At 45.1% G+C, this 15,232-nt stretch overlaps 1 protein-coding gene across 7 annotated transcripts in view; it reads left to right on the forward strand.

Annotated features, from left to right (window-relative positions):
- The window catches only part of LOC126457087 (uncharacterized), a 763,934-nt gene that overhangs the window by 702,487 nt on the left and 46,215 nt on the right, over positions 1 to 15,232 (forward strand). For all 7 annotated transcript variants that reach the window (XM_050093111.1, XM_050093110.1, XM_050093106.1 and 4 more), the window contains one exon: positions 8,673 to 8,994. In XM_050093111.1, coding sequence (XP_049949068.1) covers positions 8,673 to 8,994 — 322 coding nt within the window. The remainder of the gene's footprint in view (positions 1 to 8,672; positions 8,995 to 15,232) is intronic.

Below are 15,232 nucleotides of genomic sequence, written 5' to 3' on the forward strand. Positions count from 1 at the left end.
GCGCTAATTATTGTTTTTCCATGTTGATGGTTCATATGGCTCTGAGCACTATGCGACTTAACATCTATGGTCATCAGTCCCCTAGAACTTAGAACTACGTAAACCTAACCAACCTAATGACATCACACACATCCATGCCCGAGGCAGGATTCGAACCTGCGACCGTAGTAGTCGTGCGGTTCCGGACTGAGCGCCTGAACCGCTAGACCACCGCGGCCGGCGCAAGTGAAATGAAATGTGGATTACATTTTATTACAATTTCTCCTTTTAAATTTTCGTTTCGTATTTGTTTACGTTTGCTTTGTCTTAAGAGCTCGTGATGCATTTATTCTGACTGCTCAAATTTTCCTTTTGTATTTTATCGTTGCTTGAGTCTTACTACAAGATACCTCTAAACCTATTTGGTTGGGTGATTCCTATTAAGAACATTATTTGCTACATTTAATGTCAATACGGATTATGTTACTGAACAGTACAAATCAATTAAAACATCACATTAAACATGATCTTACCAGCAGAAACCTGAGAGCAGAAAAGTGCTGCAGGAGATCCAAGTAAGTTACATATCATCTCCACCTTTTTGTGCTTACTCCCTCCAATGCCGCGTGTCAATCCATTGCTCAGCAGAAATCGGCAAAATATCGGAAGCTTTGGGTCAAATAAAATGCACTCTCAGAAAGGAGAAGAAGAAGAAGAAGAAGAAAAGAAGCCTTTCACCACGAAGAAATTAACCGAATGGGACGGAAGTACGTTGTGCATGTACAGACAAACAAATGTTACACTTTCGGAAAACTGGGTGATTTATTCAAGAGGAAGAACTTCATAAAACGATCAAGTCAACAACGCGCCGCTCAGCCTCTGCCCTTTATGCAAACAGTTATTCAGCTTGGCAGTGACTGATAAGAGTTGCCGGACGTCTTCATGAGGCATATCTTGCCGAATTCTGTCCGACTGGCGCGTTAGCTCGTCAAAATCGCGACATGAATGATGGTCTTGTGCATAATGCTGCAAACGTTCTCAATTGGGAAAAAACGCGACGACCTTGCTGTCCCAGGTAGGGTTTGGAAAATACAAAGACAAGCAGTAGAAACTCTCACCGTATGCGGGCGGACATTATCTTGCTGGAGCGTAACTCCAGGATCGCTTACCATGAAAGGCTATCAAACGGGGCGTAGAGTATCGTCGACGTAGCGTTGTGCTGTAAGGGTGCCCGGAATGACAATCAAAGGTCCTGCTATGAAAGGAAATGGCACCCCGAACTTCACTCGTGGATGTCGGGCCGTATGGCGGGTGACTGTCAGGCCGGCATACCATCGATGTTCGGGGCGTCTCCAGACACGTCTTCAGTCCGGAATTTCATTGATTGGGATAGAACTGTCTTCAGTGGATAGTTCTGCTTCGAACTGAGCCCAATGACCAGCGAAGGCGATGGGGTACCAACCAACCTGACTGTCCCCCACCATATGGCCCTACATACAGAAGTTATGGTCTCGGGTGCAATTTCTTATCATAACCGGATCCCTTTGGTTGTCATAGGCGCCACTCTTACAGAACACTGGTACGTCGACGATATTCTGCGTCCCATTTTGTTGACACTCATGACAAGCCATCCTGGGCGTACATTTCAACAAGATAATTTCCGTCCGTACGTGGTAAGAGTTTCTACTGCTTGTCTTCGTGCTTGCCAAACCCTACCTTGGTCAGCAAAGTCGCCTGATTTTTCTTCTATTAAAAATGTTTGGAGCATAATGGGCAGGGTCCTCCAACCATCCAGGGATTTTGACTATCCAGGGCGCCAAATGAACAGAATTTGGCACTATATCTCTCAGGATATTCTGAAGGTGGCAGGGGTAAAATACAGGGAGCGAAAGGCTATTTACAATTTGTACAGAAAGCAGATGGCAGTCATAAGAGTCGAGGGGTATGAAAGGGAAGCAGTGGTTGGGAAGGGAGTGAGACAGGGTTGTAGCCTCTCCCCGATGCTATCCAATCTGTATATTGAGCAAGCCGTAAAGGAAACAAAAGAAAAGTTCGGAGTAGGTATTAAAATCCATGGAGGAGTAATAAAAACTCTGAGGTTCGCCGATAACATTGTAATTCTGTCGTAGACAGCAAAGGTCCTGGAAGAGTAGATGAACGGAATGGGCAGTGTCTTGAAAGGAGGATATAAGATGGACACCAACAAAAGCAAAACGAGGATAATGGAATGTAGTCGAATTAAGTCGGGTGATGCAGAGGGAATTAGATTAGTAAATGAGACACTTAAAGCAGTATTGGAGTTTTCCTATTTGGGGAGCAAAATAACTGATGATGGTCGAAGTAGAGAGGATATAAAATGTTGACTGGCAATGGCAAGGAAAGCGTTTCTGAAGAAGAGAAATTTGTTAATATCGAGTATAGATTTAAGTGTCAGGGAGTCGTTTCTGAAAGTATTTGTGTGGAGTGTAGCCATGTATTGAAGTGAAACGTTGACGATAAATAGTTTGGACAAGAAGAGAATAGAAGCTTTCAAAATGTGGTGCTATAGAAGAATGCTGAAGATTAGATGGGTAGATCACATAACTAATGAGGAGATATTCAATAGAATTGGGGAGAAGAGGAGTTTGTGGCATAACTTGACTAGAAGAAGAGATCGGTTGGTAGGACACGTTCTGAGGCATCAAGGGATCACCAATTTAGTATTGGAGGGCAGCGTGGAGGTTAAAAATCGTAGAGGAAGACCAAGAGATGCATACACTAAGGAGATTCAGAAGGATGTAGGTTGAAGTAGGTACTGGGAGATGAAGCTTGCACAGGATAGAGTAGCATGGAGAGCTGCATCAAACCAGTCTCAGGAATGAAGACGACAACAACAACAACATCCCTCAGGAGAACATCCAGCAACTCTATCAATGAATTCCAACCCGAATAACTACTTACATAAAGGCCAGAGGTGAAGCAGCGTGATATTGACTTGCTGAGTTTGTTATTTCCTTTCTTTTGAACAAATCATCAAAATTTTCTGAAACTGTAATGTTGTGTTTGTCTGTTTGTATAGATCACATCGTCCGCCCAGGTAGCTGAGTGGTCAGCGTGACGGACTGTCAATCCTAAGGGCCCGGGTTCGATTCCCGGCTGGGTCGGAAATTTTCTCCGCTCAGGGAGTGGGTGTTGTGTTGTCCTAATCATCATCATTTCATCCCCATCGACGCGCAGGTCGCCGAAGTGGCGTCAAATCGAAAGACCTGCACCAGGTGAACGGTCTACCCGACGGGAGGCCCTAGCCACACGACATTTCCATTTCCATAGATCACATCCACCGCGTTCCGTCCCATTTGGATAATTCCTTCGTGGTGCCTCTCTTTTTTTTGTCTTATAGTGTATTTGCTTCGGCTCCCGCTCACCGACCGACCTTTGAGGAAGGAAGGAGGGAAGGAAGGTGAGAGTTTAACGTCCAGTCGAAAGCGCTGTCATTAGAGAGGGAGCAGAAGCTCGTATTGTTTTAAGGATGGGTAAGGAAATCGGCTGCGCCACCCTTTTCAAAGGAACCATCCCAGCATTTGCCTGGAGCATTTGAGGGTAATCACTGGAAACCAAAGTCTGTATAAACGGACGGGTATTCGAACCTTCGTCCTTCCGAACGCCGAATGCGAGTCCAGTGTGCTGATCACTGTGCTATCTCGCTCGCTCCAAACTTTGAGATCCAACAGTACCGTAGCGGATCGCAGCAAGAACTGCATTGTTGAACAGGAGCGAGCTGTGTGAACCAAAGTGCGCTGTTGGCATGTAAACCACATTAGCGACAAACGTCCGTTTGTGTATTCGTTTCTTTATGATGCTGCTTTATGACACTGCAGAAATGACACGGTGACAACAAATCGCCCACGCTTACGTTCTCCAGGTGGTGGAGAGGCTTCTTTTCGTAAGGAGAAGAACACCGGGAGGAGGGAGGGGGGGGGGGGATGGAGAACATACGAGCCTTTTCTCGTTAACGCTCGCAATACCAAGGGGCGGGACGGGGATACATTATGCCCACCTTTTGAAAATATTGGACTTGAGTCGGTTGATACGCATTTCAAAATTTTGAAAAAAAACCTTATTGTTTTTAATGAACTCATCTACCAGTTTCCATAGATGTTTTGAATTTTTAAATTAAGCTTAACCCAAAAATTTAAGTATAGGAAGTAGATGTTATTTGCACAGTGAATGTTGTATACAATATTTTCTGCTTCAGGATCACCCTCACACATCAGTATCTTTTAAAAAATTGTGTTGTGGGTAAACGTCAACAACAATTAACGAAATTTCCATTTTTAAATTTTTTTGTGGACAATCATAACGTAAGGTTGGTAGTACACGTTACTGAAAATCCACTGATGTTGCAAAGAGTGCGCTAAAGGTTATTTTCACTACTTGCACATCAGTACTTATTTCAAAAGCATGTTGTTAATTTAAGTGAACAACAATTAAAGATTTGGTTCTTTTTTATTTATTTTTGGGTGGGCACAAAGTGCATTAACCCCCCCCCCCCTTTCATACACCCACTCCCTCCACATAGTAAAACGCGTCGTGAAAAACGCGTTGGTTTTGCTTGTGATCATTCGTAAATCGACTTTCCTATTTCATTTTTTTCTATCAATTTTTGCGTTCCCTTCGTTACTTTGTGGGAGGCGTATTTGGCTATCCCCTCAGTACGACCAAGTCTATACTCGGTTGAAGTCATATAGTGGGTCGGTATCACTTTATTACACACTATGTATGCAGACAGACAGAGAGTCAGAGAGAGAGAGAGAGAGGGAGAGAGAGAGAGAACAACGTTAGTGCCGTTGAACGAATGATATTGCATCGGAACTATGTTCTCTGATGGTTAGAAGCTTCACTTTCTGACAATACTGCTAAGCGGTATTGTGTCGCAACTCAGTACCGCACCGAGAGCATGGCGGGACTGTCCCCTGGCAGGGGTGCAGGTACTGAGACTCGCAGGAACTGATCAAAAAGAAAGATAATTGAGGAACTAACCTGAAAGGGTACGTGAGTACTCCTACCCAAATATTCCTGACGTCTGCCTGCAAGGAGAGATGTTTACCTCATCCCGAGACTAAACTCACGCTGTTGTTGTCTCAGTATCATTTGTGCAGTCCTATTTTGTCAAGTAACATCATAAACAAGCGAGTACTACTGATCGCGCCTTGTATCGCTAACCTGGTTTATATGGCAATAATGCACTTGTTTCGCACAGCTGCCGTCTGCAAAACTCACTCGTTTCCATCAGTGCAGTTCTTACTGCTACCGCGCTACGTAATAGCAGCATATGAAAGGTCGGCGACCGGGTATTAACGTAAATACGGTAATGGTGGTAGATTTCCGATTTTCGCCGGTTACTGTAGCTGAGGGTTGGAGCGAGACCCTACTTGAGCGCTTCAATTTGATACAATAAAAAAGTGACGTGGAAAGCAGATCTCACTTGCATCACTCCATTTCATCCGATTTTAATTTCGCATTGAGAAACGTCGCAAATGTAAGCTTTGCGTCTTACCTTGACAAATTTCCAGTAGAGATATTGATGCTGCGGAGTCAGTAAATAAAATGGTTGATTTTAAGTTGCAGTTGAAAGAGCTGATGAAGATAACTGACACGGCATCCCATTTCATCATTCTGAAGGTTTTCCGAAAGCGTGGGTTAAGAGATGCTTATATAAGGAAGGGAATACTCGTATTTTTTATGATATTTATGATCATCCAGCGACATCAGCGTCTTCTGAACACACTTCAAGTAAGTTAAAGATGATGAAGAAAACTACTTAAGGTCGACACGAATGGAAGGAAGATTATGATTTAACGTCTCATCAACATCGAGGTCATTAGAGACGGAGCACAAGCTCGGAATGTTTCATTGGTGTGGATCACGGAAAACCTAAATCTGGATTGCACGTGATTTGAACCGTCTTCCCCCCTAATGCGAGTCCAGTTTGCTAACCTTGCTCAGTCTTAAGAGTCGACTGTGAGTGGAAGTAGACAGTCAAAATTTAGCCGTTTTGTCGATTGAATATGAGGCGTGTGAAATAAGTAATGAGACTGCCAGCACTGCGAGAAATCTGGCAACACTGTGTTGTTGCACTTGTATAGACAGGTCAGCTCATTCCTTCCAGGTGCTCAGTTCGAGGTCATCCAACAGCTACACACGACACGTATTCATAGGTTCAAATGGTTCAAATGGCTCTGAGCACTATGGGACTTAACATCTTAGGTCATCAGTCCCCTAAAACTTAGAACTACTTAAACCGAACTAACCTAAGGACATCACACACATCCATGCCCGAGGCAGGATTCGAACCTGCGACCGTAGCAGTCCCGCGGTTCCGGACTGAAGCGCTTAGAACCGCACGGCCACCACGGCCGGCGCATTCATAGGAGCAAGGCGTCTCTGCACGGGAGCTAAATCCATCTTCTCCACTGGCGATCGTGGTAATCAGTCGCGATCACTGAATAACAAGCAACATTGCAAGACGTTCCGCCTATGGTCCGTCAGTGTACCAAGTCACGTTTGCTGTCGAAGGGGTGGCCTAGTGGCAGGCGCCGCTTCTAACTTCAACGCTCTGTACCGTCATTGGATGACGTTTCTGGAGACAGGTTCCTGTCCTCGATTTGTTCCTGAAGACATCCTCTACAATCTCTCGAAGTTTGTCGCCGCAACGTCTCTGGGACAGCCCGTATAATCAACTACTTTTCCTCCCTCAAAGCAAGGAACTGTAAAGTAAACCTGTTATAAACCTTTTGGAAAAGCATACACTCCTGGAAATGGAAAAAAGAACACATTGACACCGGTGTGTCAGACCCACCATACTTGCTCCGGACACTGCGAGAGGGCTGTACAAGCAATGATCACACGCACGGCACAGCGGACACACCAGGAACCGCGGTGTTGGCCGTCGAATGGCGCTAGCTGCGCAGCATTTGTGCACCGCCGCCGTCAGTGTCAGCCAGTTTGCCGTGGCATACGGAGCTCCATCGCAGTCTTTAACACTGGTAGCATGCCGCGACAGCGTGGACGTGAGCCGTATGTGCAGTTGACAGACTTTGAGCGATGGCGTATAGTGGGCATGCGGGAGGCCGGGTGGACGTACCGCCGAATTGCTCAACACGTGGGGCGTGAGGTCTCCACAGTACATCGATGTTGTCGCCAGTGGTCGGCGGAAGGTGCACGTGCCCGTCGACCGGACCGCAGCGACGCACGGATGCACGCCAAGACCGTAGGATCCTACGCAGTGCCGTAGGGGACCGCACCGCCACTTCCCAGCAAATTAGGGACACTGTTGCTCCTGGGGTATCGGCGAGGACCATTCGCAACCGTCTCCATGAAGCAGGGCTACGGTCCCGCACACCGTTAGGCCGTCTTCCGCTCACGCCCCAACATCGTGCAGCCCGCCTCCAGTGGTGTCGCGACAGGCGTGAATGGAGGGACGAACGGAGACGTGTCGTCTTCAGCGATGAGAGTCGCTTCTGCCTTGGTGCCAATGATGGTCGTATGCGTGTTTGGCGCCGTGCAGGTGAGCGCCACAATCAGGACTGCATACGACCGAGGCACACAGGGCAACACCCGGCATCATGGTGTGGGGAGCGCTCTCCTACACTGGCCGTACACCACTGGTGATCGTCGAGGGGACACTGAATAGTGCACGGTACATCCAAACCGTCATCGAACCCATCGTTCTACCATTCCTAGACCGGCAAGGGAACTTTCCGTTCCAACAGGACAATGCACGTCCGCATGTATCCCGTGCCACCCAACGTGCTCTAGAAGGTGTAAGTCAACTACCCTGGCCAGCAAGATCTCCGGATCTGTCCCCCATTGAGCATGTTTGGGACTGGATGAAGCGTCGTCTCACGCGGTCTGCACGTCCAGCACGAACGCTGGTCCAACTGAGGCGCCAGGTGGAAATGGCATGGCAAGCCGTTCCACAGGACTACATCCAGCATCCTTACGATCGTCTCCATGGGAGAATAGCAGCCTGCATTGCTGCGAAAGGTGGATATACACTGTACTAGTGCCGACATTGTGCATGCTCTGTTGCCTGTGTCTATGTGCCTGTGGTTCTGTCAGTGTGATCATGTGATGTATCTGACCCCAGGAATGTGTCAATAAAGTTTCCCCTTCCTGGGACAATGAATTCACGGTGTTCTTATTTCAATTTCCAAGAGTGTATTTTCTCAGCTCTTTATTATTGCCATTTTTCTTTTATTTCTAATTAGTTACTAATGAAAAACAAATAAAATCTGGTCTTTGTTATATATCACAGTAAAACGAATATGCCATAAAAAACAGCACAAATATCTTGTTTTTACTCTCATTCTTTTTATGAAGTTTATAGAACTTGTAATTTGTTTACTACAATCATACATTTCATTTGTCGTCTGCAATATTCTGTACAAATATAATTTATTAAAAATGCTTCGCCTTTAACAATCTTACCTAAAAAGGAATAAAATTTGATAAAAATGTGTAGCAAAATTTTCATACAGGTGATTTTACGGGGTGGGGCTGGGGAGCAAGGGAAAAGGGGGGTGGGAAACTTCGGCAGTTCTGCCAGGGGTACATGATCACTACGGTACAGTTTTGCATCAGTACCTCCTTACGGTAGTATGGGGAAATAATGAACGGGATCTCGAAGCGGCGTAACTGTTGCTACTGCGCAGGATGGCTGAGGAGTGCGTGCCGTTCGAGAGCGGCACCGACGTGTCCGGGGAGGAGTTCGTGAAGGTGGAGTGCCGCTCGCCAACCAATGGCAGCGTCGTGTTCCGCGACTACCACGCCTTCGTGCCGCTCAAGCCCCGCGTCGAGGAGCGCGTGGTCAACCTCACCGACGTAGGCGACGACGACGAGTCCTTCTCTGAGCGGCCCTCGGTGCTCATCGTCGGCATCGACGCCGTCTCCAGGCTCAACTTCCACCGCCAGATGAACGGCACGCTCGCCGAGCTACGCAGGCTGGGCGCCATCGAGATGCTCGGCTACAACAAGGTAGGCCCTCGCCTTGGCGCCACTTAAAACGACAGTTTCTTACATCGTTACGTAACGCGGCGATTATAATTAATGTTTTAATAAAAAGGACCCCAGATCGCAATAAATTATTGTTACTGATTCCGGTTAGCAGCTTCGGTCTATATGACCATCTCAGACCAAGGCATCAGGTAGCGTGAGGAACCACTGCATAGAGGAGCTGTGGTACCGAGCACATATTAGGGAAACCGTTACGGCCTTTACCTCTTCGTAATGCATTATCTTATACTTTCTCATATCGGTCTAACATTAGACCTACATACAAGTGAACAATATGTTTTTGTGCCACATACTTGCCTCTTGATGTCGCGGTGCATGTTTATGATGAACAGAAATGAAATAAGGCGATGCTCTTATTTCTTCCATTGAAACACAAGCTAGTTAAATGCTTTCAGAGATGTACTGCTATCTGAGTTACAGTAATTTACTCAATCCATTCTATTAGCCCACAGTATCTGCCATCCAGGCTCAGTTCGGCTTTACGCGAGATAAGAGGTGTTATTGCTGCCAGCTGGAAGGACACTGATTCATAACATTTTGATAGACAGTGCTCAGGTTGAAGCAGTTGATGTGTACTTAATTATTAATGGAATATCTGATCATGATGCTTATTAATGAAAACAGGCTACAGCGTTTTAAGAGAAAGCTAAGCGAGATGGTATGGGATCAGATATACACTCCTGGAAATGGAAAAAAGAACACATTGACACCGGTGTGTCAGACCCACCATACTTGCTCCGGACACTGCGAGAGGGCTGTACAAGCAATGATCACACGCACGGCACAGCGGACACACCAGGAACCGCGGTGTTGGCCGTCGAATGGCGCTAGCTGCGCAGCATTTGTGCACCGCCGCCGTCAGTGTCAGCCAGTTTGCCGTGGCATACGGAGCTCCATCGCAGTCTTTAACACTGGTAGCATGCCGCGACAGCGTGGACGTGAACCGTATGTGCAGTTGACGGACTTTGAGCGAGGGCGTATAGTGGGCATGCGGGAGGCCGGGTGGACGTACCGCCGAATTGCTCAACACGTGGGGCGTGAGGTCTCCACAGTACATCGATGTTGTCGCCAGTGGTCGGCGGAAGGTGCACGTGCCCGTCGACCTGGTACCGGACCGCAGCGACGCACGGATGCACGCCAAGACCGTAGGATCCTACGCAGTGCCGTAGGGGACCGCACCGCCACTTCCCAGCAAATTAGGGACACTGTTGCTCCTGGGGTATCGGCGACGACCATTCGCAACCGTCTCCATGAAGCTGGGCTACGGTCCCGCACACCGTTAGGCCGTCTTCCGCTCACGCCCCAACATCGTGCAGCCCGCCTCCAGTGGTGTCGCGACAGGCGTGAATGGAGGGACGAATGGAGACGTGTCGTCTTCAGCGATGAGAGTCGCTTCTGCCTTGATGCCAATGATGGTCGTATGCGTGTTTGGCGCCGTGCAGGTGAGCGCCACAATCAGGACTGCATACGACCGAGGCACACAGGGCCAACACCCGGCATCATGGAGTGGGGAGCGATCTCCTACACTGGCCGTACACCACTGGTGATCGTCGAGGGGACACTGAATAGTGCACGGTACATCCAAACCGTCATCGAACCCATCGTTCTACCATTCCTAGACCGGCAAGGGAACTTGCTGTTCCAACAGGACAATGCACGTCCGCATGTATCCCGTGCCACCCAACGTGCTCTAGAAGGTGTAAGTCAACTACCCTGGCCAGCAAGATCTCCGGATCTGTCCCCCATTGAGCATGTTTGGGACTGGATGAAGCGTCGTCTCACGCGGTCTGCACGTCCAGCACGAACGCTGGTCCAACTGAGGCGCCAGGTGGAAATGGCATGGCAAGCCGTTCCACAGGACTACATCCAGCATCTCTACGATCGTCTCCATGGGAGAATAGCAGCCTGCATTGCCACGAAAGGTGGATATACACTGTACTAGTGCCGACATTGTGCATGCTCTGTTGCCTGTGTCTATGTGTCTGTGGTTCTGTCAGTGTGATCATGTGATGTATCTGACCCCAGGAATGTGTCAATAAAGTTTCCCCTTCCTGGGACAATGAATTCACGGTGTTCTTATTTCAATTTCCAGGAGTGTATATAGAAAGAGTTAATAATCTTAAATCAAATGTATTCCATAGTAATTTGTGTTAGAAATTGAAAGTACCCAGAGTCTGAAGTTATCCAGAGGAACCACTAAAAAAAAAAAAAAAAAAAAAAAACAAGTAAACGATTGGTAACTAAGGAAATTAAAATCTCATCTAAGAGGAAGAGGGAAATAAGGCCAGAAGAAGTCAAGATCTGATTTTACTTGCATTCTACTAATAGTATTGTAATATTTCAAGGAGAGTCATTAAAATGACGTGAAGTTTGTATTTCCTGCCAAATTAACAATGATAATAATATGATTCTAACTGTATTCGTTATTGCCAAATGGGAGACACGACAACCAGTCAGTGAATAAGATACCATAGAAATTAAGCTAAATGACACTATTGTGATTGATAATTCACAAGTTGCGAGGATTAAATGGTTTACTCAAAGCAGGAAGAGGATATATTAAAAATGTCATGCCACAAAGCTTTAAGTATCTAGAAGTAGCATCAACATCCTTCACCAAAATTAATAGAATTACAAGAAATTCTAAAAGACAAGAATTCATATAGTATTGATGGAATTTAAAATCGAATTTTGAAAAGTTCTTCCAACTTCATAAGTAATGTCCCTAGTGACATACGTAATGAATCACTGGCCCAAGGAATTTTTCCCAGATGTACCAAAATATGCAATAGTTAAATTCTTTGTGAGAAAAGTGGCAACAAAGACTTCAATAATTATCGTCTAATTTCGTTACTGACGTCTCTTTCCTAAATATTCGAAAAAGTGACGCACTCAAGAGTAGCCTCATATTTAAGTAAAAACAGCTCACTTAGTACAATACAGTTTGGATTCCAAAAGGATTTCTCGACTGCGATTGCTATTTATAAATTCACTCGTAAAGTATTAAAAGCCTTATATGGTAAAATACCGCCAATTAATATTTTTTGTGTTCTTTCCAAGGTTTCTGTGTAGATCACGTTATTCTCTTAAAAAAACTTAAGTTTTATGGAATTAATCGTTAAACACACAACTGTTGAATAATTCCGACAGAGTTGGAAGGGAAGAAAGATTTAGTGGCTGGGGAGAAATTACAGAGGGAGTCCTCACACGGTTCAATTTCTTTCTTACGTGTGACTGACCTTCCACATTAAGTTCAACAAGTAGAGTGGGTATTTTTCCAGACGATACTAGTGTTATAATAAATCCTATTGGAGAGAAATCAACATAAGAGATTGTGAATAATTTTTTCCAAGAATTTATAAAGTGAGTCTCACAAAATGGACTCTTCCTACATTTTGTAAAAAACGCACTAAATACAGTTTGGTACAACGAATAGTCATACCAACAACTGATACAACAGTTGAGCAGGAATCAGTAAATATGGTAGAATGCTTCAAATGTCTGGTGTAAATAATGATTAAAACTTGGACTCGAAGAAGTGTATTACTGAGCTATTGAAACAATTAAGTTATTCTTGTAGTGCTCATCTACAGCCATCACCTCTTCAACGAGTTAGGCGCTTTAACTGTGTCGCCGCAATGCATATGAGGGCTGATCATCAAAGACTTAAATTCAGTTTTTCCTGCAGCATTCGTGACATTTTCCTATCTGTACCATGTATATTTGAAAAGAGCGGGTTTTTATGTATAATATCCATAGGCTGCTAATCTCGTATCGGTAGATTGGTATATTGCTCTGTTTTGTACATGCTCTTTGTATTTCGTATACCAAACAATCGATGTGACGAGAGAGGAACAGTGCTGCGCAACAAAATTCTGTGTTCATTTAAACCATGGAGCCACTGTAGCTTAGGAAAAGCTGCAGCAAGCGTACGGCGAAGATGCACTACATCGTGTAACATTGTTTAGGCGGCTCAAGGAATTCTAAGAAGGCCGATGTGTTTGTATTAAGGAAGGTGGGTCTGATGTTTTGGCTTCTGCTATGACTGAAATCAACATCAACACAGGTGCTGAGATAGTCCGTGAAGATCGGTGGATAACATTACGTGACCTTAGTGAAGTATTGAGAATTTCATATGGTACTGGCTTTACGATTAACTTGTGTTCGTTGGGTGCCAAGTGTGTTGACTCCCGAACAAAAGGCCGCACGAATGGAGACAACCCGTGAGGAGCTGCCTCTCTTAATTGATGGATGCGAAGTATTTGTGGAATCGATTATCACCAATAATGAGGCATGGCAGTATCATTATGATGCTGTAGGGAAACAAGCCAGCACAGTGTGGAAATTGCCAGGTTCTCCAACACCAAAGAAGGCGACAGTTGTTTCTTCAGCAGGGAAAGAGATGGTGATCACTTTTTTTGACTGTCGTAGAATGATTTACCAGCATGCCGTTCCATCTGCTACTGCTGTTACAGCGGCATACCGCTCGTCAGTATCGGCTAAACTCAGGAAGCATATTGCAAGGAAACGACCAGAACTTTCTCGGACTGGGTGGCGAATTCATCATGACAATGTGCGCTCTCACGCCACAAATCATGTCGTGCAGTTTCTAGCCCAACTGATCACTAGCTGTGTACCTCATCCGCCTCATATATAGCATCAGTCTTGTACCCTGTGATTTTTTTATTCTCATCGCTAAAGCAAAAGCTTCGGGGCATTCCATTTGAGAACTTTGAAACAGTGCTCAAGAAAAGTGTGGCGGTTCTGAAGGACCTTACAAAGAATGCCCTGCACAAAGTGTTCGAGTACTGGAAGTGTACATTCAACTAGGAGGGGCGTACTTTAAAAAAGATCATCTAAACGTGAAATGGATTAATAAACGCCTGCGTCAGTCTTTGTTGATTAGCCCTTGCGTATTCGCTAGTGAAATTCGTCATAGAATCCATCACAACTTGAGAAAAAGAACGATTTCCATACCAAGATCACTAGAAGAACAAAACTGCCTGTTTTACTCATTATTAAAAGCCAACGGCCTTGCCACAGTGGTAACACCGGTTCCTGCCAGATCATCGAAGTTAAGCGCTGTTGGACTTGGCTAGCACCAGGACGGGTCACCATCCGAGTCTGCCGAGCACTGTTGACAAGCGAGGTGCACTCAGCCCTCGTGAGGCCAATAGAGCAGCTGCTTGATTGAGAACTAGCGGCTCTGGCCACGAAAACGTACACTGGTGGTGTGCTGACCACATGCCCCTCCATATCAGAATCCAGTGACTCCTATAGCCTGAGGGTGACGCGGCGGTCGGTCGGTTCTGCTGGCCCTTCCAAGGCCTGTTCGGACGAAGTATTTAGTAGTAGTAGCCATTATTAAAGTTGTCAGTGGTTCAGAAAGGAGTTTAATATACACCAAGAAAACTTTTTACCGTGTGTCCAAGAACGTAAAACATTGACACATATCAAAGGAAGTTTTAAATCTAATCTGAAATCATTTCTTCTGGTTAACTTTTTCTACTCCATAGACGAATTCCTATTTGAAAATTGGTAGGCTGTAAAAGAAAGAAAAAATAAAAAGAAGAACAGAAAACTTAACACTACAAAGCGGAGAAAATTGAAACTGACTTTGTAATACTACACAAAATACCGAAAGGACTTACTATGAACAATCTCGAAGAACTGGAAATTTATATTCATACAAGGAAATATCCACCGGAAATTCTAAACGAACACCCGGATTTTAAACATAAATACTGTCTAGAAAACTTTATTGACATAATACAACACGAAAAGACATAGCCATATGGTAAACAAAAGTTACATGGACCATAGATAAAATTTAAAGGAATATAAGAACAACGATAGCTAACGTAATAATCTCTGTTAAGCCGTATATAGTTTGTAAACATTTAGCATCATAGTAAAGAACTGTCAAAACTCAACTGTCAAAATATCTGACAAAAACGTATTTTTACGTTTAGATTACTACAAGAACTACTTACTGAGACTGACAGACAGACTTTACAATAGAGGCAATATGGTCGTCACTTCCAGCTAGACGTAAGTGACAGCGCAAATGTAAACGTAAAACAGCCACAATTCATATACAGATAATCTTACTAATGTTATTTCGCAGGTCACTTGGTAACGGCAATAAGCCGAAACAGGCCTATCGTGTATAATATTAAAAAACGCCTTACCTTATTGC

This window comes from Schistocerca serialis, chromosome 2, assembly GCF_023864345.2.
Source record: "Schistocerca serialis cubense isolate TAMUIC-IGC-003099 chromosome 2, iqSchSeri2.2, whole genome shotgun sequence".
NCBI classification, from domain to species: domain Eukaryota; kingdom Metazoa; phylum Arthropoda; class Insecta; order Orthoptera; family Acrididae; genus Schistocerca; species Schistocerca serialis.